The sequence below is a fragment of the Lontra canadensis genome, unplaced genomic scaffold (assembly GCF_010015895.1).
Source record: "Lontra canadensis isolate GAN:19392208 unplaced genomic scaffold, GSC_riverotter_1.0 scaffold130, whole genome shotgun sequence".
Classification (NCBI taxonomy): Eukaryota; Metazoa; Chordata; class Mammalia; order Carnivora; family Mustelidae; genus Lontra; species Lontra canadensis.
This window is the reverse complement of record NW_022631124.1, coordinates 2,924,244-2,951,625: the sequence shown is the minus strand read 5'-3', so window position 1 is coordinate 2,951,625 and position 27,382 is coordinate 2,924,244. Positions and strand designations below refer to the sequence as shown.

The window sequence follows — 27,382 nt, the reverse complement described above, 5'->3', positions numbered from 1 at the left end:
GAGGATGCAAGGGACAGAGTCTGGAATCCACTGTACCGGTCTCAGGTGTTAGAAGCAGAATTGAAGCTGCCCCTTCCCCCTCACCCCGTATTTGTTACCTCCTCATGTCAGCTTAGCCTCCTTCATGCTTTCTAGGTAGGCTTTTCTCTGCTCCTTCTGGGCATTCCAGAGTTCCTGTCATTACATACCACAATTCCAGTTACACAGAGATGTGAACCTGACTCTGGTCCCAAATCCATGTTCCTGAATCTAATCTATTTGGCTTGGGTTAGGGCTCTGTGCCTGGTTCAGTTGATTCTGTTGGCCTCTTCGTATGGTGGTGGGGGAAAAGTTACCAGAAAAAGGAGTGGAGAGGATTGTTGTCATCTTCAATTCTAGGCAGATATCTGGAGAGGTAGCCACTATGTGGGCTCCAAGTGAGCCCACTCTGAAGGAAACCTGGGGTGGTCACCTACATTATTGAAATTGAAACTGAAAACATATTTCTTCACCATACTCAATGTTCTATTAACATGCACTTTTCTATCTTTTTTAAAGTAACAATTTGAAGGTCACAACTTGATTTTCCCTCCATTTAGTCACATTATGAATACAGGGGGAAAAGATTTTTCTTCTGTATCTAACTTATATGTAAATAATGAACTGCTTTTTAACACTCATGGGTAAAAATGAGCTCAAAGTCACCTGCAATTTTATATCAGATTGTTTACCTTAGTGTGCATTTATTTTGAAACAATAGCTGATTTTCAGATACCAAGTCAAAGTAGAATAGTCTTACACCAAGTTGTGACCACTACATTCCAACTTAATCATACAGTATGAGTAATTTTTTGTTTGCATCATACTATTTGCCAAATACCAAATTATATCTTTATTGGAAATTGTACACTCCCCAATATTATAGATTTCCAGTGACATCACCAGCTAACACGGGGTTTACAAAGAACACAAAACGCTGCTTGCCTTTAGCAAGCCTCTGCTTTGCTAGTAAGCAGTTCAGTTACACTTCTCCCAAAGTCTGTTTAAAGGAATGCAATGCTCAAAGTTTGTTTAAAGGAATATAATTCTTGATCGTATGCTCTTTGGAGCGTAAGCAAAGTTCACTGTATACATCACAGAGGAGGCTGGAACTTGTGAGGCGCCCAAAGAAAGGCTAAGTGTGGCTTCCACTTCCAGTTGGAAGGTAGATGTCAGACATGGAAGGCATCATGATCCACACAACACCTAACAAAAGGTCAATCTATGTTCTCTCAACCTGATACTCTAGGTCCCAACTGTCTCAAGACAGTAGTAAGGGAATGTGTAATGCCAATTCATAGACTAACTCAAAAACTCCGAAGAGACAGTGTCTAACAGAAAAAAAGTAGGCATAAAAATATGATACGCAGTTAAACATATTTAATAGAAATGTTAAAATAATCAATACATTTCCTCTTGCTGAAATCATGAAAGAATATCACTTTGTAATCAAAGTTAACTTTTTTATCATGCAAAATGGTAGTTTTGCTATTACATTCATAAGTAGAGACTGTATTTCAAAATAAGTTTATACAGACTTCAAAAAGGTCTACACTTATAGTGAAATTTATTTAAATACTATTACAGTTACATTGTATGCTGCTGGTATATGCATATTCACAGTTTACAAAGTAAAAAAACTAAACTTAAAGTCAGCTCTGAAATGGATGCATTTTCATTAATACATTCACTAGTTAGGTCTGTTCTAAAACTGGAGGAAAGACAGATATAGGAGATATTTTGTAAAGAACAAACTCAACATGTCAGCAGCAAATTTCAGTTAAATTAAACTGGAATCAAAACGAATGTTCTGAGTAAACCAAGTCAGTTCACCAGCTGAGAATGAAAATCAAAGTATAAATTGAAAGGCTTAAGGGAACTTTTACAGAGCATACTGTGTGGTGATTTTTTAACAAATAAATATTAAAAATAGAATTCTCAAATTTATGATTTAAGAACACAATTCTGATCTTGTCAGTAAAATATATTTAGAGGCATCAAAGGCAGGTAACACCACAAGACCTGTGAAAATGTGACACTGACCTCGAAGATGTGTTCCTGAAGTTCCTTGGGATGGAGAGCGTACAGAACGGCATGTCTGCTGAACCACGGGGAGCGCCACTCTCCTATTAGATACAATGCTGCATGATGCAGTCGATGTTCTGAGAAGTTTTTAATGGGGGGAGATGGAAAGAATTCTTAAAACAGATTTATGGCTTAAAAGTAGATGAACCCTCTCAAGAGTCTGGAGAGACACCACAAAAGCACCCCAAGGTAATGAGCTGGTCCTGTGTTCATGTTCTGCGTTACACCAGCCAACACGAGGGCTTCTGACAACATAATGAGTTTTGAGATAATGTATTTTAGAGAAAACAAACAAACAAACAAAAAAACCAGTTCATTTTAAAGTTACTAAGTAAAATGTTAGTCTCATAATTAACTGTACATATTTGCTTTATAATCCCTTAATAAACATGTCAACGTTATGCACAAAGCATTTTCCTTCATATTCTAATTACATTTCAACAATTTATAATAATAATCTATCTGCAAGTTTGCTCTTGCAATAAATAGTCTTGTAATATTATTTTCAAAACCTAAATTCCAGTTGGTACTGTACCAAAATTTAACTTCGAAATTCACAGTACTGCCCAGAAACAGGCGGGTCCTGAGGTTCCACAGAAGGAGGGAGTGGCGTCGTTTCTTGGTGTTTTCATCTGGCAGCACTCTTGGGAGGTCACAGAGTCAGAGGGCTGTGGACTGGTATCAACCCTTCAGGCTGCTGTACTTTAACTTCATACTTTTATTTCAAGCAGATACTTTTTAAATACATCTGACAGACGTATATACAAATATATGTAGATGTGAACATATACATACACACTTTTGGACAAAAGAATGACAGCAATATATGTGAAACTTTCTTTTTTGCCACATGGATTCTATTTGGTTAATAAATAATGTTTTCCCATCAATCTACCGAAGTCCAGACCAACTATGCAGATAGGATGCCCATCTGGATGAACGGGAAGCATTTTCTTCCTCACCTTTAGGGAATCCAAAAAGAAAAAAAATGCATTAATCTTCTCAGAACATACTTTGACGTTACAAATCTATTCTTGACCTTTCAGTATTTGCATTTCTCCATTAGACAATTCCAAAATAAAGACCCCAGCACAACTAGAATTATTGACAATAAGGGGAATTTGTACATTCTTTTAATATGGAAGCCTTTACATAACTTAGAACCTAAACCCAATAGTTGTGTGGTAAACCTCAAAACTAAACCAAGAGAAACAAAAACAACTGGTTTTAATCACTCTGAAATCAGGTATCTATTGAGGCATAATTTGTTTACAGTACTTCATCCTCTTGAGGTGCAGTACCACCATGCCCACCATTTGCCTTTTCCAGAAAGTCGTATAAATTGGGCCACATCATGTATCTTTTGAGTATGGTTCCTTTCACTTAGCAGGAAGCATCTGAGAACTGTCCATGATCCTGTGGGTATCGGTGGCTCCTTCATTTTTATAGCTGAGCAGGATTCTACTGTGTGGCTGTACCAGTTTGTTTTACTCATTTACCAGTGAAGGATATTTGCGTTGTTTCTAGTTTTTCCCAATTTAAAATAAAGCTGCTCTAAACATTTATGTATGGGTTTTTAATTTTAAAAATATTGAGAAATAATCTACATGAGATTCACTCTTTTAGTGGTTAGGTTTGTGGCCTCTTTAATAATGTCAGCTTGTAAGTGGAGAAGGTAGAGTCTGCTAATGAGATAGAAGTCACAATTAACCTAATCATGAAAGCGGCACCCTGTCACCTTTGCTGTATTCTACTAGTTAGAAACAAATCACGAGGCCAGTCTAATGGCCACTCAAGGAGAGAGGGTTACATAAAGGCATGAATGTCTAGAGGGCATTGTAGTGGCAGAAGACTTTTTAGAAGTCAGTCTTTCCACAGAAAGCTGGAGGAAGTGACATTAAGGGATGAAAAACTGGGCACTGCCTCTGCTTTCTCCCATTAGAGGCGGCAGTGGCCTTGTTCCCAAGAACGAGAGCCAGGGGGCTGCATTTCCTAAATGAAACGCAGAAACTGCTGTATGTCCATCTGGAATTAATAGTGCTGAGTATAAGACTTGTGACACAACAAAAATTCAGCCATGTCCCGGATCTGGCAGGATTCTGCCCTATGCAGACAATGTTCCTGGCAGCTGTTCATGTCTTAGGTATATGAGGACCACAAAAAGGCTGAGATTGCATGCATTTGCACCTGCCCTGAGTAACTATTCTTTTCTGATAAGGTTCTGAGTCCTCTGCAAACCAAATTCGACACTTACAGTGAGTATGAGCGTGTTCTCTTCCTGTCAATCTAGAGATGACCAAAAAAAGCTTGATAAGTCTTTGCCGTTTTTCCTCTCTCTTTTTTTGTCCTTAATTGAGGTAAAATTGGCATATAACCTTGTATTAACTTCAGGTCTATTTCCTCTTTATTTACTTCTACAGAGTATTAGACTTTAGTAATTTTGTACAGTAAGTCACAACACACAGCTCTGTAAATTATAACCTAGTTAGGGAGCAAAAATGTAAAGAGGCAACTTTCAGCTTCTACTTGAGTAGCAAAGTTGAGATTCCAGTCTTACAAAGAGAAGCACTGTATCACTGACTTACTTAGGGAGCGAACTCTGCTCATCTCAAGTTGTGTCTCAAGAAGAAAAGAAAAATGCAGTCTGTGAACAGTGATGGGATCGAACATGCGGGAAGCAGGGGGAATTGACATGTGAACTACACACACAGCAATAACTGACACTTGCCAGCAGTGTCTTCTTCACATTACTTGTTTTGAGACTAATGCAGTGCTCTGTGTTTTTTTGCCTTATGTAGCAATGCCACAGGCAGCTCTGAGCAGCTCCTGACACTTGCCTGCGGTGTGAGCTGGGTCCTTAAACGGTGTTTATTACAGGAAGTTTGACATCACTTGTCAGAGTTGGATAATCTAGTTTATTCCCTAAACTGATGTTTCTCAAAATATTTGTGACCCAGACCCATAGAAAGACAAACATTTTATATTAGGAGTTGATACAGACAGATACCAACATCCACCCATATACCCAGAGAATTTCATGAAACACTTCTTATCCCTACGAGATTCAATGTATTCTGATGTCTGTCTCATTCTCTCCATTAAAAAAAAATATTCTGGGGGCGCCTGGATGGCTCAGTGGGTTAAGCTGCTGCCTTCAGGTCATGATCTCGGAGTCCTGGGATCGAGCCCCGCATCGGGCTCTCTGCTCAGCAGGGAGCCTGCTTCCTCCTGTCTCTCTGCCTGCCTCTCTGCCTGCTTGTGATCTCTCTGTCAAATAAATAAATAAAATCTTTAAAAAAAAATATTCTGGATGTGATTCACCAAATTAATTTCAACAACCACTAGTGGTTAGCAACCTGAATGAAAAATACTGGTATAAACTCTATACAAAATCAGAAAATGTAAATACTGCTTCAAAGGAGATGAAGGAGGCAAGAGGTACTTGTGTTTTTTGCTCTTATGCTTCCATTCTTTTCAGTGCCAGGAAGAGCAGCCCTCTTTTTAGCCTCGTTTCTGCACCCCAGACATGTATGACGTGGTCTGTTGTCCCGAAGGCCTTGGTAAAGAAATGTCCTTGTCCTGGCTGGTGAGGCTCAGGACTCTTATCTGCAGCATGGTGACCAGTCTCCTGTACAATTCCTTCTTGCACCTCAGACCTTTCACTTAGGTTTTCCTTTTACATGGAGTATGTTGCTGAGATTTCCAATGGAGGCAAATTCTTAAAGTTTCTATCAGAAAAGATCTCGAAAAATATTTCTTGAAGGCTGACTGTTATTTCTTACAGCATGCTAAAGAGAGTACTTCACCAATGCTGCTGAGAAGTCACTGTAAGTGACTGAAAAGTCACTTACCTTTTCCTTTAAAGGTAAAGAGGCAATGTGTCTTCTTTTGAGACTTTTCTCTGTCCTTTTTGGGGGGGCAGTTTCACTTTTATGCGAAGAGGCAGACTTCCTTTTATTTATTCTACTTGAAATCGTATTGAGATTTTTCAAATGTGTGGGTGGATTTTTCAGTATACCTCTATGTCTATTACCCATTCTTTCATTTTTTCTTCCATTGTCTTGTTTCTTTCTTCTGATGATTCCTTCTGATCTTTCAGTTCAATAACTCTTGCTTAAGCCATATCTCTATCTGCTGCCAGACCATAACACTTTTAATTCAATTTTTTAAAGTTTTCTTTTGTTTTCTCATGTAATTAAGAGATAAGAAGTGAATAATCTTTCAAAGGTACACTAGCTTAATAATGGCCAGAGCATCAGTATCACCTGGGAACTTGTTAAAAATGCAAACTCTTGGGTTCCACACTAAATTTACTGAATCAGAAACTTGGGGGTGTGTGGCCAGCAATTTGAGTTTTAATCATCTCATCAGATGATTCTGACACTTGCTCCATCTTGAGGATCACTCTCCAGCATTACTAGTGTAGCCAGGATTTTTAGAGAATAAAGGAAGGTGTTGAAGAACATAAGCATGGGGCACTTGGGTGGCTCAGTTGGTTAAGTGTCTGACTTCAGCGCAGATCATGATCTCAGGGTCCTGGGATTGACTCCTGTGTCCAGATTTGTGCTCAGCAGGGAGTCTGCTTGTCTCTTTCCCTCTGCCCCTCCTGATGCTTGTGCATTCTCTCTCTCTCTCTCTCAAATAAATAAAATCTTAAAAAAACAACAACCCCCAAACACCAACATGATGAGATAAACCAGTCAAGAGCGGGACAACCAGACATTCTGGGCCTACTAATGTGATGTCTCAGAAAGTACACAGTACTGGGGCTGCCTGGGTGGCTCAGTGGGTTAGGCCTCTGCCTTCGCTCGGGTCGTGATCTCAGGGTCCTGGGATCGAGTCCCACATCAGGCTCTCTGCTGGGCGGGGAGCCTGCTTCCTCCTCTCTCTCTCTCTCTACTTGTGATCTCTCTCTGTCAAATAAATAAAATCTTAAAAAAAAAAAAAAAAAAAAAAAAGAAAGTACACAGTACTTTCAATACACCTATGAGGGATTTTTATCTCCCACCCTCTCCAACTGCACCTGTATCTAAGCAGCTGATCTGACAGATCAGACAGATCTGACAGAGATCTGACTTCCTATTTACAGGCAACAATGGAACAACTTACATGCTATCTCAAAGTGCCAAATCCAGAACTGAGCTTGTAGTGGACAAATGACCAGTTTCTTCAACTAATAATTGACATATTATGAAAAGGAACATGGAACTGCTATAGATAACAAAAACAAAACAGAGCTTAAGGGACATCAACCAAATGCAATGTGTGACCCTATTAGGATGCTACACAAAGACATCTGCAATAATAGGAACACCGAGCATAAACTGGATGTAGATGGCAGAGGAGTCTGATACACAGTGAAGTGTTTGCTGGGAAAATCATATGATGTGTGGGATCTGCTTTAAAATCTCTAGCCCTGGGGCACCTGGGTGGCTTAGTCAGTTACGCATCAGCCTTCAGCTCAGGTCATGATCCCAGAGTCCTGGGATTCAGCCCCGCATTGGGCTCCCTGCTCTGCAGGACACCTGCTTCTCCCTCTCCTGCTGCCTACTGCTCCTCCTGCTTGTGCTTTCTCTCTGTCAAATAAATAAATAAAATCTTAAAAAAAAAAAAAATCTCTAGCTCTGCTCTTCCCCTTTCAAAAGAAGTCTGATCATGAAAATTGTTAAAGATGATAGCTACAAAGGACATGACAGCATTCTGCCTGTATGCTTGAAAAGGTCACAAATAAAAACATTTTAAACTAACAAAAATGAAACCATGATCCTTAAGGTCTGAAATCAGGTAACTACAGCAGTTGTATGAGAATCATTTTAAAGGAGTTTATAAAATCACAGTGTTAAATCTATTTGCCACAAAAATCTAAGCACCAAATACAGGACAGCTTTAAAACAGAGTCTGCCTTGAGAAATGGGACTGTCATGTATGATATGGGCCAACTGTTGGGTCATAGGACTCTGCTGCCTCTAGACTATTTGGCAGGGGAAGGAGTAAGAGTGAGGTGGTGGTGGTGGGGGCAGTGAGTAGGAAAGAATAAGCTAATGCATGTTAATTATGATACAAAATAAAACCACTTTGATAGAATTCAATGCTAGAATTACATGTCTAACTTTCAAAGATCTAACTAAACACAGTATTGTACTTGTTGCATCTTAAAATTATATTATGTACTATAATTGACCTGAAGTATTAAAACGTTAGCTTTTCAAATCTAGTCACAGGTTACATATATGATAGAACTCACTCAAATGAACCAAATATTAAATGTTTTAAGTCACAATGTCACAAACAAGATTGTAAGCATACAGAGTTTCAACCATAAGTCCAACATTTAGTGTAAGTTATGCAACAAGAGTTTTAATACTTTCCTTCACCAACCTTGAGCAACTGCAGCCAGTTTTCCCTTTTCTTCAGGGCTGAGCTGCAACATTGTGTCTATAACAGGAAGGAGTCTCTCTTTCTCACTACCTGGTTTCAGGAAAATGAACTGTAGCAAGACATTCTTCAAGTACTCCAGGTTAGCTACAGACTTTTCTCGTTCCTGATTTCTTTCCAATCTTCTTATTTCACTTTTGAGGAGCTGATGTTGGAGAAATGAGTTAAAAATGAGTTTTAGGAGCTTCAGGTTAAACATGGCAGGCTGAACATATGTACTCTTCTTCTCTTCCCCCTGAAATGCCCCAAAAAAATGACTATAAAGGAGTGATTAGGAGAGAAGGAAAAAGAAATAAATGAGAAATATCAAGAAATTCCTACAAAATGGGAAGGAGATAAAGTGGAAGAGACTCAGCCCAGTGGCACACCAAGTACCAATGACAAGAAGACAGAATGGATCCCGCAGAAACACCAAGAAGCTCCTGCCTCAAAGTATGGAGGAGCACAAGAAATGGGGTTGAAGACTGAGGACTGATGTCAAGTCTACATAGCCAACCTATCATGGTACCAACTACCATGATGCTCCCTTCACCTCCTATTCTCTACAGAAAGTAAACCAGTGGGCTCAGGGCTGTGGGATAAGACACACTGCAGAGGTCAAGCAGAGCTTGAAACCAGGGACTAAAGTAAACATCTACATCCACCACTAACCCCTTTCCTGCCCTGCTCACAGACTGCAGGTAGTTATGGTGTCCAGTGGGAAGTTATATTTACCTGATGAACCACAGCTGTTTTATTTACCAAAACAAAAGCCAAGCCTATGATAGAGTGAAAATTCAGGAATGTAAGACAATCTAAAATACTACCAGAAAAATGGGGCAACAGGATATGCAAAAGACAATAGAACGCTAAAGTGTTTGAGGAAGATTTCTGGGTTGAAACAAAAATAGTTACATTTCTTCATTTTAGGTTAGTTCAGAAAAGAGCCAACTCTATTCTAAAACCTACAGTCATTTAAAAAAGTGACAATAATGTTTAAGAAATCATTCAAGAATGTAAATTTGTGGAAATACATCTGAGTAGTCACTTAGTTCACTGGGCTAGTTAGCAATTTGTTAGATGTGATAATGTTTTGACTATGTAGGAAAATGTTGTTTTATATAGATGCGTACTAAAATATTTAGAGGTGGAATGTCAAAATATACACAATTTACTATGAATAGCTAAGTAATTCAGCATTAAAAAATTAATTTAACAAGGATAGCTGAGGCCCTGCACAGAGGGAGGATAGTCAATTTGGAGAAGCATGCAGAGGGCAGAACCATGTGCTTTCCAGACAGACATGAGCTGGAATGTTGCTCCACCATTTATCAGCTTCAGTCATTCTCTCCCCAGTGAGAATGAGGATTAGATAGATAATATATGTAAGCCCAGGGCCTGGCTCACAAGAACTGCTCAGTTAAGTAGCAGGACTATGTTTGGAGAAGTGACTTAGCTGTGAGCCACCACGGATTGTGTAACCCTCAACTGTTCTACTATCTACATATTGCCACATGTTTCTAGTGTCACCTTTAAGTAGGAAAGTTTCCTATGCTACTTTACTACCTCCACCCACAATATGTGATAAGTTTAGTGCCATAAACATCAGCTGAATGATCTGAATGAGAAGTGTCCCTGGTTTATCTTTAGAACATAAGGGCTCATACCCATTTAAGTTTTCCATAAGCATATGTGGAATAATGACTTATGAACCTACTCTAATCCATTTCTAAATCATAGTTTCTTAGAAAAGATAGTAATTTAGTTAGTCTTTATATAATATATATCCAAAGCAATTTATATTTCTCAGTTTCAGGAATGTGACATCATAAAGAATGAAGATGTGATGGATGTGTCTCATCTGGAGAGTGTGGGGGTCAAGAAAACCAACCTGTTGCAGAGAGAATTTTCTGGGTGGCAGTATTGACCTTACCTTAATTTGCTCCATAAGGACTGCATTGGTTGCTTCTGTTTCCCGAAGCAGGCTGTTTAAGTGATCGGCACTTTTTGTGGTGGAGCTGAGCTTTTGAACCAATTCTTCTTTGGTAAATTCAGCATGCCATAGAGGAGGCTCTGCAAGATGTTGTTCCAGTCATTAAGTTTCAAAATCCGAGATTACAGATGAAGATTCTAAGTAAGAAATATATCTAAGCACAGATATCTTACTCTGCAGTATTACTCAGGCCCACTCTCTGTCATTCTTCTATTCAACATATCTCAGTTGAAAGGTTACATGTTGAACGTGACACAAATAAGGCAGAATCTCTGTTGTAAAGCATATAATCTAATTGAATTCAAGCTCTACGAGCCCCAATTTTAGAATTTGTATGCCCTGTGTTTTTAGACTATTCTGCTTCCCCACTCGCACTCCTCTATATCCCAAGAGTTTATGTTGTTTTACTTATAAACGAGGGGAGTAGTAACATTTACCAATCATTTATATCATGGATGCTCATAATATTATAGGAGGTGGGTAAGTATCATTATTCAAATTGTGTAGATGAGGGAAAAGGCTCAGAGTTGATAAGTAATCTGGCAAAAATCACAAAGCCAGATGTAATTCTGGAGTCCGCTGCCACTCTCTTGTGATGCCTCCATGTCATCATTACTAACCTTGCCTGGTGGGATTGCAGTTTCCATCCACACCAAGATTAGTGACCAAAGACATAAACAGTCTTTACTCTAGATCCTGAAGCTTCAGGAGAGAACAGAATTCCCCCTGAATTGTGAACATTCATGACAGGTAAAACTAACATATACTGAAGCTTTAGTATGTCTAATAAATTTAACAGAGGAATAAATAAAAGCTGTCAAATTCTTACAAGGATGAGAGAGTAGTTCATCTTACTTTCTGATACCACTATAGGACTTCCAACCATCTATTTCTGGCTCAAGCCTGGGGCAGAACTAGCATTTTATTTAAAAAACTCAACTGTTTCATTCTGCAGGAGAGTTTTCCATTTGGAGTGGAACACTGAAAGAAATTTTCTTAGAGTAGCTCAAAAAAGCACATAAAACTGAAGAGTTAGGATTTATTAGACAAGACAGTAGAGCTAAAGAAGAAAAACATACCCAGTTTAGTTTCAGGAGAATTAAGCAGCTGCTCTAAAGACTGTGTGTGAGTGCCAGAGGAAGATACAGACTCTGTGTCGGTTGTCTCCATTCCTTCACCCTCCTCCCGGGTAATGGCATACATGTCCAGAAGGGGGAGATCTGTGCTTCTCCTTTCTCGAAGGTTCTTCAAAGGCTGGTGAGATGAAGCTGGGCCTGTTGAATTTTTTTAAAAAAGTGTGAGATTGTTCAAAATCATGGATTCTGCATTCACAGAGATACACAATGAAAATTAAAATGATCATAGGAATGTCAAGTGGTATGACAGGAAATTTCAGTAACTAGAAGACCAATAAATGGTGCATAAAGAATTTCTAAGACTGCCCTAAAAACTTAGTTATTAACTTTTAGTTAAGTAATTTCAAAAGAAACTATAAATTATTTGCTACCACCTAGATAAGCTCTATTATTAGATACCATAACAGGGAGGGCTATACAGTTGCAGAATACTGGCAGAAATTCTCAAACTAGACTGTTTTTGAGGATTAGGTATTTCAGATAGCTGCGTACTTTCTGAACACAATACACTTGCTGAACTCTGCTGAGCAGATGTACTTGTTCATCACTACCTTACACCTTCATCTTTGCTGGGTCCTTCCATCGCTCCCTCACATCTTCAGTGTTCAACCAAGAAACGCCTAGCACTCAGGGCAGGGAACTAATCTATTTTTTTTTTTTTTTAAGATTTATTTATGTGACAGACAGAGATCACAAGCAGGCAGAGAGGCAGGCAGAGAGAGAGGGGGAAGCAGACTTCCTGTTGAACAGAGAGCCCAATGCAGGGCTCCATCCCAGGACCCTGGGATCGTGACCTGAGCCGAAGGCAGAGGCCCTAACCCACTGAGCCACCCAGGTGCCCCAGGGAACTAATCTATTTTACTCCCCCAGCCAGGCTTTCCTGTTTGCTGATAGTGAACACTTGGATAGAACTGTAAGAATTATAAGGCACTTTCAAACACATTACTTGATTAATCCCAAGAAACACAAAAGTCAGGGAAATTAAATGACTTTGCCCAAGGCATCATAGCAGGGTTAGGAAGCAAATTCTATGCCATATCTTTAAACTTCCAATTTCCATTTATTTTCCATTCCATGATGTTGCCTCATTTTTCTCAAACATTAGCCTCCAGCTGCCTTTGCTGAAGCACTTTCCAGGATTTCTGATATTGTGCCAACTGCTTATTCCACTGCTGATTCCTAGATCACAATCTCTCATGTGACTGTGTTTCCCTGACTGATTACTTCCTTTGATGACTCTTGGCATAGGCTGAATTCTTTTTTTTTTTTTTTTTTAAAGATTTTATTTATTTATTTGACAGCGAGAGAAACAGCAAGAGCAGGAACATGAGCAGGGGGAGTGGGAGAGGGAAAGCAGGCTTCCCGCTGAGCAGGGAGCCCAATGTGGGGCTTGTTACCAGGACCCTGGTATTATGACCTGAGCTGAAGCCAGATGCCTAACGAATGAGCCATCCAGGCAGCCTAGGCTGAATTTCTTGAAGCTGGGTTTGCACCCTGATGAGTGACCCATTGCTGCCAGTGTCCTGGTGACATTTTTCAAGGTAAATGGTATTAAGTATAAAGTTGATACCTTAAAGATGATGTATCCTCATCTCGGCTGGCACATTTCCATCTCTTCCAGGGAGGAGAATGGAAGATACCAGCTGTAGCTGAACTAAATCTCCAACTAAGGAGAAATTTTAAAGGGAAGAAGCTATACTGACCAATCAATCCTATAAGTTCAGTGGGGCTTGGGTATTTCTAAGCCTCTCATTCTAATATTCCTAATTACAAAATAGATATATTTGATGACTAATGATGGAGAATACCAAACGGATTCAGTGAATACTGGAATTTGGACACACGTCATGAGACTGCAGAGTATGTCCGAGTCAGAGAACAGGAAATGGCATTACATGGAGGGGAACAGATACAGGAAAATCAGTACTGGAAGAGGTGATACAGGCTGCTGTAAGTATAACCAGGAAGGGGTCAAATGGTTCAAATATCTTCTCAGTAAGCAAAACCAAAATTCTTTAATCACAGAATTGGCACTGGTTGTCACCTAGTAAATTTTCTTTTTTCTTAGGGATTTGTGATGAATGTATGTAAGTGACATAACTACGTGAGCAAAGGTGAATGACTGATGTTCTCATGCACACACACATACTTCTTGTGGTTGGTTCACTCTTAAGCTGGAAAAGCTGAGCTTCCACCTTGGACAGTTGCTGCTGTAAAGTTTCCATGGTCTTTCTATGCTCTTCCTGCAAATGGCGCACTTGATCACGGAAGCTGCTGCGAAGGACCTCGTTTTGGGATGTGAGTTGACTCACAGTCTGTGTGTGTTCCGATTTCAGCATCATGTTCTCTGACTGTATTGAACACAACCTGAAGGGTGAGAGGAACTTAATTTCGTAGCAGATCTTTCAACTTGACATGTTGACTCAGCTTTTCTCAACTGGGTTCTACTTGATAATTAGCCCTGAGATATCTATTAAATGTATGAATTAACTGCTAAGCATCTATAATGGTATTCGCTGTGTTAACCGTCTGGGGACTCATCTCGTTCAAATCATCTCTGTGTTCTGTAATTCAAGAAACCTTGTTTGAGTAACTATGTTATTATGGTTCAGATGAGGAACTTCCTTCATCACTTATCAGAAAATAGGACTAAATTTAGAGCATAATACATACTTTAAATCAGTCCCCCTTTCAGGTTATCTTATGTGGATGCTCATATAAGCATAGGGTATCTTTTTTTTATTACCTTGAAAACAGGAAAAAGAATATGTTCTTTTGATTCATAAATAAAATCTTAAGGAAACCCTGAAAGGAAATTTTCTGAATCATTTTTGAGCCAATTAACGTAACACTCTGAAACACAAAGGCTTGGTTTACTATGGCTGTTTTTGAATCTCACTGCACATTAGAATCATTGGGTCCCTTGTTAAAAATACATTTAGTTCTCATTCTAGAGCCACTGAATCAGAATTTCCAAAGGTGGTCCTAGAAATCGCCTACTTTTAACAGTTTTCCGTGTGATTTTTATTTAATCAGCTTGGTACTAGTCAGTGGAACTATCATTTGGGAACCACTATTTTCCGTGGTTCTATTGTAGTCTTGATGTTTTATGTTTGGCTTTGGTTTAAAAAAAAAAAAAAAACTAAAAAGAAGAAAAAAAAGAAAAAAGTTTTCTTTTTATGCCAGAGAGCCACAAGTACCACAAGTACTCTCATAAAATTTCAAATAATATGGAACCAATTATAGAAAAAAGTGAGAGCTCTCTCTTATTCACTCCCACCCCTTGCAGTGTAAAATCCCAGCTCCAGGGGTAGACATTGTTAATGGTTTAGCACATAGCATTCCAAGATTTTTTATCTATGTGCTACACATATGCATACTATATAAGGTTTTAAGACAAGATTTAGTGGCTAAAAGTGACATACAATAAAAATACCGTATGTTTCAGAAAAGGATTCTTAAGCTTCAAGTTCACACTGATCAATGAGTTCAGAAAATGCTACTGTATATGTTACTCCTCAAATCTGCATTTTTCTGTGAGCATTATGTTCAAACACTAGTACGAAAGTAAAGGAAAAACCATTGGCAGACACAACAACAATTTCCTAAGGAAGATAATCGCTACATTTTAGAGCTAGGTTGGAAGTAAGGTTGGTAGTTTGCAGGTGGTCTCAGTGACACATCTGACTTTACCTACTTAAGAGCTAAAAGCCTGAACCCCAACTTGGACCCAGAATGACTATGCTGATGGAAATTTACTATGTCTCAACTGTTACTGGGGTGTTTATATAGCTGGATCCTCTGGGCAATATTAGTATTAGTTGGTCAGTCTAGTTATTCCTCTTGAGCCATTTTTATAATCTCATACGGGGAAAGTATGAGTATTAAGATGCTTAAAAAGAAGAGAATTTATAAAGAACAGGCTATTTCTTCACACTGGGGGACAGACAGTAACAACATTATTCTTATTATTTCTGAAGAAGGGGAATAAGACCTCTACAGATACCTGAAAATGATGTGAATTTCTAGTACTTAAGAGAGACTGGCACATAGTAGAGCCCCCACCCCCCCCGCCCCGTCCAAATAGTCACTGAACTTCAGAGGCATCACTTGCAATTTATTTGTCTTAGCAATATAATTTGCAATAACTTTTCTAGAGTAAAGAATCAATGTGGGAAATTTCTGATGTAAATAGCAAGCATTGCTGTATTTCAGCAAATCTCCCAGTAAACCCTTTTGATAGATAGCTAGAAAACTGGTAGATCTTCTCTGAAACTTTTGATTTACATGGTTAACATATATAAATTACACTATTAAAAGATTAAAAAGCCAAGAAGATGAAGCTTTCAAGATTACCATCAATTAGATAAGTATTAAAAGCATACCTGAAATATATAAAGTATTCCAACACACTTGATGCTCAATGAAGAACTCTTTTCCTTAGTCTAAGGTACAATAGATATTACCACCCAATTTCTTCATTACAGTTCAAATTTCCTTGTTCATGTTCCTCCTGCCAGTAACCCTGATGCCTATTTAAAGTACTGATTAACAAAAGTAACACTATGACAAGTTGAAAACAGTTGCAAAGGTAAGTGCCATATTCTTTTTGAGTCAGCAGCTGTGTGAATGTTTTCCTCTAGAGAAAAAGAAAAATGCTTGTAATTTGACACCTGAGTTGGAAAGTGGTTTTTCTTTTTCTTTCTTTCTTTCTTTTTTTTTAAAGAAACATTCTGGCCATGAGGGCCAAAGGAGAAACAGATTACTGGATGAACAGATAAAATTAACTGTTCTTAAAAAAGTGAAGTATAAAAACAATCAAAATGGGAGGGGTCCTTTAAGGTAGAAAAACAAAGTTACTAAGCCTCTAGAAATATCTATTTCTTTTTCTTCTTCTTTTTATTTTTTTTTTAAAGATTATTATTTATTTTTTAGAGAGAGGAAAAAGAGGCAGAGGAAAAAGATCCCAGGAGCTCCATTTCATGACCCTGAGATCATGACATGAGCAGAAATCAAGACTCAGACACTTAACCAACTGAGTCACCCAGGTGCCCCCAGAAATATCTATTTCTTATTTTCAGTTTGTATTTATCCCAGGACAACACATTAGGAATTCCAACAAAGAAACATTTTGCTGCCCAGTGCAAACACTGTTAGTACTGCCAGCAACCTTACTTTTCCCGGAGTTCTGCTTCTTTGGACACAGTTTCCTGAAGCATCTTGTTATGCCGTTCTAGGAGAGTATCATGTTCAGACTGTAGTGTTTGAAGTTCAGAAACATTGATCTGTAAGTTATTTTGGGTGTCCTGTAATTTGATTTTTAGTTGATCAATTAGCATTTCCAGGTGTTCTCTGAAACAAACAGTTTTACAAAAAGTTTTAGAAGAGGTAAACCTGATTTTGTGGTTTCAAATAAATTTTATTACTTTAATCGTTTCATCTTTTAATGTCATACACTTGCTATTATTATGGACGATTCTAAAGGAAAGTGAATAATTAGGAGAATTCGGAGACTAGGATTAAATATATGTTAGAGTCAGATTTTAAATCCTAGGCCCTGCAGATTTTCAAAAACATCTCTGAACTTATAAATTTCATACTCAAATGGAGAAGAGACTATTAAATAGCATCAAAATGGCCTACTGTGTTATAGCACTATGCTTTTAGTTAAAAACAAAATTACATAGTTGTAAGCCAACCATTATGAGAAGAATGGTATAAAAAACAAATAGTAAAAGCTCCTCATTCTGTCTCAACTGATACAATTCACTGAATTTCCTTTTTCAGAAAAAACTATCTTATGCATAAGAAAATAGAAGGAATGTAAAACATTTACATTAAAATAATATGAATCCAAAATTCCAGCATAATCAAAAAAGGCTCTTGCAAATGCTGACATTTTCATATTAAAGGTGTCAATATTCAATTTCACTTTGAAATTTGAAGATGAGCTATTAACAGAGAAAATACCTCATTTTTCAGTCTACAGTTCCCATATTTAATAGATATTTGAATGAAAAGTATCATACAAACATTGCAAATATTTAGTCCTACTTAGAACAGTAAGAGGCAGATGTAAAATTACTTTGAATACTGAACCTCTACTTAAAAAACAAAGCACACATGCTATAGATTATCCTATTTCATATTCCTAGTATATTTTTGAATAATTTAAAAGTGATCTGTATGTTAGTTTTAAAGATGCAATAAACAAGATACCACTGAAACATAATTGAGACAGCCATAAATTTAAGAAGAAAAATGTAATTCTAGGCTAGAATTTAGTACAGAATTTAAAACTTTTTGAAATAAATAAAATGTTTTTAAGCAATTCTGTTTAACCTAATTAATGGTGGGTATATCAAGGAAGCAATTTTATTCTTCTATTTCTCAATTTTCAAAATTGGAAAAACTAATCATAATGTAATTTTAGTGCCTGTATTTCTGCTCTGACTGGTTCCTGCTACAACAAGATAACACTATTTAGCCTATTTTCTGGTTTTGCTGCTTACATATTAGTTTTATGAGTCTGTAACAGTGTCCTTCATAGAGATGTTTCCCTGTTGCTGCCTGGAGAAAGAGTGAAGCCAAGAAACTCTGCTCTTATTACATGTAAAATTCCTCAGTCAAATGAAATCAAAGCAGGATTCTCAGCCTACTTGGTAGAGAATCTATTTTGGAGGAAAGGGGGGAACCCTGGATGTTCCTTTTAATTTAGACCTTACCTTTCTTGTTTAGCTCCCTCAGTTTCAGTCTGAGACACAGATTTATTTTTCTGTTGTTTTAGAACATTGTGAACTCGGACTTTGTAGCTCTCAAATTCAGAGGTTATAGCAGCTTGTTCTGCCTATAACATTTAAAAGAAAGAATGATTTTTCTATTGCAGATTCATTGTAACATAATCCTATTTTCTTTCAGAGTAATGATTTAAGATGAAAATGTGTTTTAGAAAATGAGTAAAATGTCCAACACTCCTTAGCCCCTTGATTAACTTCCTTTAAGAAGTGTGCTTCTGTTGGCCTTAAAACTTTTTTTTAAAAAAGATTATTTGTTTATTTGAGAGAGAGAGAGAGAGAGAGAGAGAGCAAGAGCAGGGAGGGGGGCAGAGGGAGAGCAGACTCCCTGCTCAGCAGGAAGCCAGACACCGGCTAGATCCCAGGTCCCTAGGATAAGGATCTGAGCCAAAGCTGGACACTTAACCAACTGAGCCACAAGGTGCCCAAGTCTTATAACCTTTTAAAAGCATTTGAATGATAGAATTTTGTTTGATAAAAGATGTTTCTACCATGTTTTCCTCCTGGTAGCGTCGGTACCCATAAACTTCGTAATGGCACTATTTATTTGCCTTTGAAACCTTAGAAAGATTTTCACTTATGGAGAGGAGTTCCTCTTTTCATAAATACAAGAAAAATAAATTCAAGGAAATTAAGCCACTTGAACTTCAGATTTCAAAGAGAGCAGGAAAAATGAAACTCTAGGTCTTCTACTTTCCCAACGTGATCTCCTGGGACCCTTCTGCCAAACTGGCTCATATCAGAGCCGCACCTCTCACAAAGCTACTGTACTGGGTCTGCTTAGCATGCTGAAGAAAGTAGGCCCTCACAACCATTCTATCAGAATATTAGTTTATAATCGTTTGGCCCTCAGAAAGAACTATATAAAGCATAAAATTAAAAGAAAATAACTCTTACACACAGAAATTACAAAACAAGTTTAAAATGAAAACTACGTGTACCCATGTCTTCCCTTTTAACAAAAAAAGGTTATGCAAGTGACAGGATTGGATGGGGTTGGGGTTCAGGTCAGATGAGCCGCAACAGGTACTTACTTTTAATAAGTGCTCTTAAACAACAGCAAATCCTAAAAGGCAAGACCAAAGCCCCCATGTGAACTGCCTGCTAGGTGGTAACATCTGTCTGCTGGGTCTGTGTGAGGCACGTACCTTGGCAACGCGGCACTCTTCCTGAAGGGCTGTCACTTTCTGCTGGTATGCGCTCAGTGTGCGCTGGTGCTGGTCTGCAGAGGTCTTCAGGTGTTCGTGAACTTTGTGCTTCTCGGAGGTTATTTCAGCCAGCTGAATCTGGGGCAAAACCTTTCAATTAAGCTCTAGTAAACTGGCTAAAGAGACTTTCCTTAAAAACATGCTTGAGTTTTATTTTTTTTTTTAAGATTTTATTTCTTTATTTGACAGAGAGAGAGAGATCACAAGTAGGCAGCAAGATAGGCAGAGAGAGAGGAGGAAGCAGGCTCCCTGCTGAGCAGAGAGGCCGATGTGGGGCTCGATCCCAGGACCCTGAGATCATGACCTAAGCCGAAGGCAGAGGCTTTAACCCACTATTTAACCCAGGCGCCCCTAAAAACATACTTGAGTTTTGAATCATGAGTATATATAAGCGATAAAAAACTACTATTACTCAAAGAGTACTGGGAATATAATAGAACATTTTCCCAATAAATTATTTCAGTTTTCCTTAAATTAAAACCATGATTAAAAAAAAGTTCCAGACTATTTGTTACAGTTCAACGTTTATTGAATACATATAAAAATATATACAAATAGTATAAGTAGATATAAAGATATATAAATAGATATAAAAATATATATAGGTATCTAGATAAAAATATAAAAATAGGTATAAAAATACATAATAATAGATAAAACTATATGTAAATAGATATGATATATATAAGCATATATAAAATAGATGTAAAATATATATTATAAATATATAAATTATAGATATAGAAATATAGATGTATAAAATATATATTACCAATAGATATGCTATAAATATATATACTATAGATACAAATATACATTATAGATAAAATCTATAATTAGATATAAAAATACATAATAATATAAATATACATATAACATGTATACAACATACAAATATAAAACCATTTTTATTCCTGTGACTTTCAGAAACTCAGATCATTTTTTAAAAAGCTCAGATGCAGGTCTGGGGCCATGTTTATTTTATATTTTATGTTATATTTATTTTTAGTGCCTCAAAGATTTCCAAAATCCCCTTTAGCTTAAGCTAAATCTTAAGGGGATACTCCAGTTACATGCCATACTTACTGCTTCTACTTTTTCAAATGAAGGATATCTAGGGGGAAAAAATGTGTGTGTATAATAATATGTACATAAAGATATTTAGAAAATTCCCTACATAGTAGCTTACTTCTATGTGGAAATTTTTTTGTAAATTCTAAAAAGTAAAAAGAATCTTACTTTATAGACTTCTACTTGTTGCTGGCTTGCCTCCAGTTCACCCTTCAAAGTTGCTTGAAGTATTAAGTGATCAGTTTCCTACAGAATAAGAATTTTGATTAAATTTAAAAAAGAAGTGATTGATAAATACATAAAATGAAATATGGAATTGGGAAATTAACATACTGCTTGCTTTGAATCTGCCAGTTCTTTTTTGGTTTTCACAAGCAACTGCTTGATTTTGGTGTTTTTTTCCTCATATTGTTGCACTGAAGACTGTAGTGAAGCTAGCAAAGGAAATAATTTCAGAACAGATTAAACAGTTTTTTTTTTAATAAGGTATCCAGCTTTTACTTTTTTTTTTAAAAGATTTTATTTATTTATTTGAGAGAGAGAGAGAGAGATCACAAGTAGGCAGAGAGGCAGGAAGAGAGAGAGAGGGGGAAAGCAGGCTCCCTGCTGAGCAGAGAGTACGATGCAGGGCTTGATCCCAGGACCCTGACATCATGACCTGAGCAGAAGGCAGAGGCTTAACCCACTGAGCCACCCAGGCACCCCTGAACAATTTTTTAAGATTTATTTACCTACTTTAGAGAGAAAGAGCACAGGAGGGGGAGGGGCAGAAGGAGAGATAGAATCTCAACCAGACTCTGTGCTGAGCGCAGAGTCCAATGTGGGGCTTGATCTCATGACCTTGACCTGAGATCATGACCTGAGCTGAAACTAGAGAGTCAGCCATTCAAATGACTGTGACACCTAGGTGCCCTTAAATAATTTTTATGAATGAATTTAAATAAATGGATAAGTCTTTTTTCTTGGTATTAACCTATCTTCAAAAGAAACTTGTTTAAAAAAAATAAAAGAAACTTGTTTTAGTTTTTTATTCTGAAATATTTCAAACATACATGATAGCTGTGACAACAGTAAAATAAACTCCCTGTACCTATAACTCAGCTTTAACAATTACTAATACATGGCCAATCTTACTACCCAGAACAGGACTGTGACCCATAGGCTAAAATCTGGCTGCTGCCTGTTCTGTAAAGAGTTTTATTAGAACACAGTCAAGCTTATTTATTTACATACTGTACATAGCTGCTTTAGCGCAATGATGGTTATAGAGACTACAAGATGGCCTGCAAAGCCTAAAATATTTACTGTCTGGCCCTTGATAGAAAAAGCTTGCCAACTCCTAACCTATACCCTCACCTAATCCTTGTGCCCTCCTGGTTTTGTTTTGTTTGTTTGTTTTTGGTTCTTCACAAGAAATCCTTTGTCAATATTTCAGTATGTACCTTTAAAATGAAGTTACATACTTAGAGTATATTGAAAAGATAAAAACTTTAGTTTTAAGAAGTTCCTCAAAAGTGGTACCATGTATTTCCAATTATATCACTGCAGAGGCACACACCTGGTTGTTTTTGTGATACTAATTGTTTCTTAGGATGGGATTGTCGGTGACAGTTCACTAAGGAACAAATTGAACCACGATAAAAACAAAAAACTTTTATGCTAACAAGGTAAAAAAAAAATAACAAATATCATATAGGAGTGAGTAGCTTTATGGTCTAGATCATAGGTACCCAAAAATCTGGCCACAGCCTGTTGTGAAAGAAATAAAGAGTATATGTTGGAGACCATGGGGCCTGTGAAGCCATGAAGAAAGATTTCCTGTTCCTTTAAGAAAAAGTGTGCTTGACACCTGGTCTAGGCCAGTTATATCGGCACTATGTAATTGTGCTACTAAAATATCTTATAAGCAATGATTAACTTTATTAGTTAAACCCATGTATACAGAACTTACTACTTGGTAAACATGAGCAGGTATACTGTAAGAATATTATCTTAGCTATGCCTTTTTATGATAAGTCGAATTTAGTTATTTCCTGGCAACTATTCGTTCAATTCTGAAAAGCATTTTATAAAGCACAAACTATATACGAAACCTTTGTTAAGTGCTCCAGGAATTGTGATTAGATATAGTTAGTTCCTGAGCTCAAAGGATAAAAATGAAATTAGGGGATAATATTTCACATAATAACACAAAACAAAATATAAGTGTTACAAAAGAAATACAAAAGGCTACCGGGTCGTGTGTCCACAGGGGCTAAAGGTTATACAAAGTTTGCAAAGGACAAGGAAAATTTCATAGAACAGGAAACACTTAAGATTAGGAAGGATTCTAAAGGGTGGGCATGAGGTAGGAGGGGGAGGGCATGAAAGATTTCCTTTAGAGAAGAGATATACAGTTACAGAAAAACACAACAAATCGTGTCTCAGGAAAAAGGAGCAGTCCTCTATCTGTGAGAGAGTAATGAGAATTAAGGTGGAAAGGCAGATGTTGGAGGGGTTTCAGATTAAATGTGTGTTGCTCATTTATTAGGCAACATTTTTTTTTCTTTTTTCACAGAACATTGTCCAGAATGCTTCCTATCTTTTTCCTACTCCACTGCAACTCCTTAACTCAGGCTTCCAAGACCTTTGCTCCCATGAGCCTGGTGGCTTTTGACAGATTCTATACCATTCCAATAAATCTGATATGCTGGCAGACCAATCTTTCTCCATTGCCTTCAAAAAGGACCCAAATATAGTCTAGTTGATTTCAGGTACTTCACAAATTGGATCAAAAATGTGTTCCTCATTATACTTCACTTCTCCCTAACAGGTCAAGTCTTTCACTCCAACTGGTCAAGACTTCTAAAATTATACTATGTTTCATTTTGCTCATTCATTTTGCTGTATTTCATGGCTGCAGAAAGGAATACCCTTTTTCAGTCTGCTTTTTCTCTCCAAACCTTACCTTTAAGATCTACTTTGAGCCCCAACTTGTGATTGTTTCAGTCTATAGAATCTTTTCCCCCTCTGAACATTTTTATTTTTTTTTTTTAAGATTTTATTTATTTATTTGACAGACGGAGATCACAACTAGGCTGAGAGGTGGGGGGGAAGCAGGCTCCCTGCTGAGCAGAGAGCTCAATGTGGGGCTCAATCCCAGGACCCTGGGATCATGACCTGAGCTGAAGGCAGAGGCTTTAACCCACTGAGCCACCCAGGTGCCACCCCCCTCCCCCGAACTTTTAAAGAGCACTCACTGCTTGTACCACTCATTTCTGTACTTACTTATCAATGAGACATGGATGGCCTTCTTGAAAAAGCTTGCCTTTTTAGTTTTGCTAGGGTATCAACAGCTTCTCTTTTAGCTTAGTTAATGATCAAAAATATACACATTCACTAATTCACAAAACCAAATATTTGCATTGCAGGAATATAAACTAGAGCTCTACTATTCAATTTGCATCAGGAAAATAGTTGGAAAATATGATATGTGCATAATGGAAGATATATACATAATGAATTGTCTGGAAACTCTACAATCCGTTCAATTACCTGAGTATTCTAAATTTTTCCCCTGGATGCAGGTAGATCATCAGAACTCTGCATACGGGGCTTCAAAGCTTTGTTTATTCATGGAATCACCTTTACTGATTTGGCTACAGGCTGAATGAAATACTACAAAGTAGTCAAGGGAGATGTGCTACTTTATTTATTGCGGGAATGCCACTGAGAATACAAGTCCAGATTATCAGTGGTTTCTATTAAAATTAAATAGAAAATGGATACAGGGTTTGAAAGTTGCCTGAGCAGATAAAACCATTTAAGCCACGCAAGTGAAACTTAATTTAGCTCATTCTGCAAAATAAGTGGACTTGTCATCTGGAAACCTCCACTGTAATAAGCAATCATTGTAAAGGTTAAATTTGCTTGTTTCACTTTATTTAAAGATTTTATTTGTGAGTGTGAGAGAGAGAGAGAATGAGCACCCAGTAGGAGGAGCAGCACGCAGAGGAAGAAGCAGGATCCCCACTGAGCAGGGAGCTCGATGCGGGACTCGATCCCAGGACCGTGAGATCATGACCTGCGCTGAAGGCAGTCGCTTAACCAACTGAGTCACCCAGGTGTCCCTCATTTCACTTTATAAGCCATTCTAGGCTATCAGTCTTTGAATTTGAAAATTCCCAGTTCATGGTCTGTTTTTATATGTAAAATATATTCTTACTAAACATTATTTATTTGGTGGCTTTAATTTTGCTATTTCTGGGTGTTTGATATTCCTAAGGTAGCATTAACTTCAAAAATCACATATAAGACTTTTGAAAACACAGACTTCAAGGCCCCACCTTTTTAAGATTCTGATTCTTCACAATTGTGCCTGGGCTTTCCAAAAAGCTCTGTGGACACACGGTGATATTTAAGTTAGGTCTGGGAGCACTGTTGCATATGACACAGTGGTCCTTTTATTAATAATGTCTTTTAAACAACTTCTCTCACACATCTAAGTACCAGGAAAAGCTGTGTTGCTGATGAGCATCACATTTGCATGGCTTCTGGGAAGCTCAAAGCCAATTTACGGAGACCTTAGTGATAGCAAAAGTACACAAAACATATACTTTATGTCTTGATCTTATATCTGACTTCACTGTATAGTCCTACATCTCAATGTTTCCTTTTATCCCATTTCCTCATCATTTATGTATCTAAAATCTTGTACAGTAATATTTTTGCAGCCAATGAAAATCATTTTATGGAACTTCAGCTTCTCATCAGGAGGGAGTAACAAGACGTAGACATACCTTCTGCTGTAAACAATTAGAAAACTGAACAAACTATATTAAAATTCCTGAAATCTAGCTGTGATCTCTGAGAAGGTAAATAGGTGAGCCATGTTATAGTTCTAGCTTTCTGTCTGGAGGCAATTTCTGGACTGTGGAACAGGAGGGGAATCCCAAATAGAGCAGTAGTCTTCCTGAGATGCAAAGAACAATGGCTGGGGAAAGAACAGTGAATACAGAGCTACAACTGGAACAATTCCCAGGGTTCACAGAAGGCTATAAATCGTTCCCACCAGCCAAAGTAAAGAGATTTCGTTTAATATACAGGCACTCAGTAGACATCAGAAGATTCCCCACCTAGTTGAGGGACTGAACTAAATCTATAGGAAAGTGTACACCACACTTGTTTTAAAAAAGATGAAAAACAAGCCACAAAAAAATAAAAGTGATCCACAAATGACCTGACAAAGTTTAACTCTGTAAATGAATACAAAAAATCTAGCATTCAACAATGTAAAATTCACACCAATTTAAAAAATTATTTCCCATGCAAAGAAGCAGGAAAATATTACTTATAACAGGAAAAAATACAATCAGTAGAATTAGAACAAGAAATTATAGAATATTCTTTAGGATTTGAAGGAAAACATGAACATAATGAAAAGATAAATAAAAAAAAAAAAAAAACAAGAACAAGAAAATACAAATGGAATTTCCAGAGATGAAAAATACAGTATCTAAAGTGAAAATATCACTAGATGGTAATAATATATTAGACCCTGAAGATGAGAGAATTTAAAGGCTATTTAATAATAAGAAACGACTAGAATCGAAACTATATTCTATTTAATAAAAGTGAAAAAAGGAGAGAAGTGAAGAAAAAAATAAACAGCATCACTAACCTATGAAACTGTATCAAGTGGTCTAATGTGTGTAATTGGGAGTCTTGGGGGGGGATAAAAGGAAGAGGATTTAGACCAAAAAATAGTAAAGTAAATAATGGTGAAAAATATGATATATTTGAAGATAACTAGAAAAATTACATACCACAAAGAAACTCTACAAAACACAAGCAGGATATAAACAGTGAAAAAAGACCCACCAAGGCACATCATAAAATTCCATACTCAGCAAAATTATCTTTTTTTTTTTTTTAAAGATTTATTCATTTTAGAAAAAGAGAGACTGCATGTACAGGGAGGGTCAGTGGGGTAGGGAGAAAGAATCTGAAGCCGACTCCACACTGAGCACAGAGCCCAACACAGGGCTCAATACCCACAACTGTGAGATCATGACCCGAGATGAAACAAAGAACTGGGTGCTTAACTGACTGAGCCACCCAGATGCTTCCCAGCAAAACTATCTTTCAAAAATGAAGACCTTTTTTTTTCAGGCAAACAAAACATTACAGAATTCAATGCCTATAGCCTACATTATAAGATATGTTAGGGGTGCCTGAGTGGCTCAGTTGGTTAAGTGTCTGCCTTCAGCTCAGGTCATGATCCCAGGGTCCTGGGATCGAGTCCCACGACAGGCTTCTTGCTCAGCGGGGAACCTGCTTCTCCTGCTGCCTGTCGCTCCCCCTGCTTGTGTTCTCTGACAAATAAATAAAAAAAACTTTAAAAAAAAAAAAAGATATGTTAAAAGAAGTTCTTCAAGCAAAAGGAAAGTCTTATTTGATGAAATTTGCCTATAGATGAATGAAGAGCACCAGAAATGGTAAATATGTGGGCAAATTTAAAAAAAAAATTCTCTGAATTTTCATTTCTTTTTCTTTTCCTTTTCTTTCTTTCTTTCTTTTTTAAAAGATTTTATTTATTTGACAGACAGAGATCACAAGTAGGCAGAGAGGCAGGCAGAGAGAGAGAGAGGAGGAAGCAGGCTCCCTGCTGAGCAGAGAGCCCAA

The 27,382-nt window shown here is 37.4% G+C and overlaps 1 protein-coding gene across 2 annotated transcripts in view; it reads right to left on the bottom strand.

Annotated features, from left to right (window-relative positions):
* Nucleotides 1–1,383: 1,383 nt before the first annotated feature.
* Nucleotides 1,384–27,382, bottom strand: part of GCC2 (GRIP and coiled-coil domain containing 2) — a 56,080-nt gene continuing 30,081 nt past the window's right edge. The window contains exons 14-23 of one of the 2 annotated variants that reach the window (XM_032842429.1): nt 21,053–21,153; nt 20,888–20,965; nt 19,589–19,726; nt 18,372–18,493; nt 16,822–16,998; nt 13,796–14,013; nt 11,590–11,784; nt 10,451–10,590; nt 8,482–8,683; nt 1,384–3,065 (exon numbers count right to left, since the gene is read on the bottom strand). In XM_032842429.1, the coding sequence (XP_032698320.1) occupies nt 2,995–3,065; nt 8,482–8,683; nt 10,451–10,590; nt 11,590–11,784; nt 13,796–14,013; nt 16,822–16,998; nt 18,372–18,493; nt 19,589–19,726; nt 20,888–20,965; nt 21,053–21,153 (1,442 nt within the window). In that variant the 3' untranslated portion in view covers nt 1,384–2,994. Of the gene's footprint in view, nt 3,066–8,471; nt 8,684–10,450; nt 10,591–11,589; nt 11,785–13,795; nt 14,014–16,821; nt 16,999–18,371; nt 18,494–19,588; nt 19,727–20,887; nt 20,966–21,052; nt 21,154–27,382 lie in introns of both variants that reach the window. The other variant, XM_032842431.1, reaches the window with a different exon arrangement.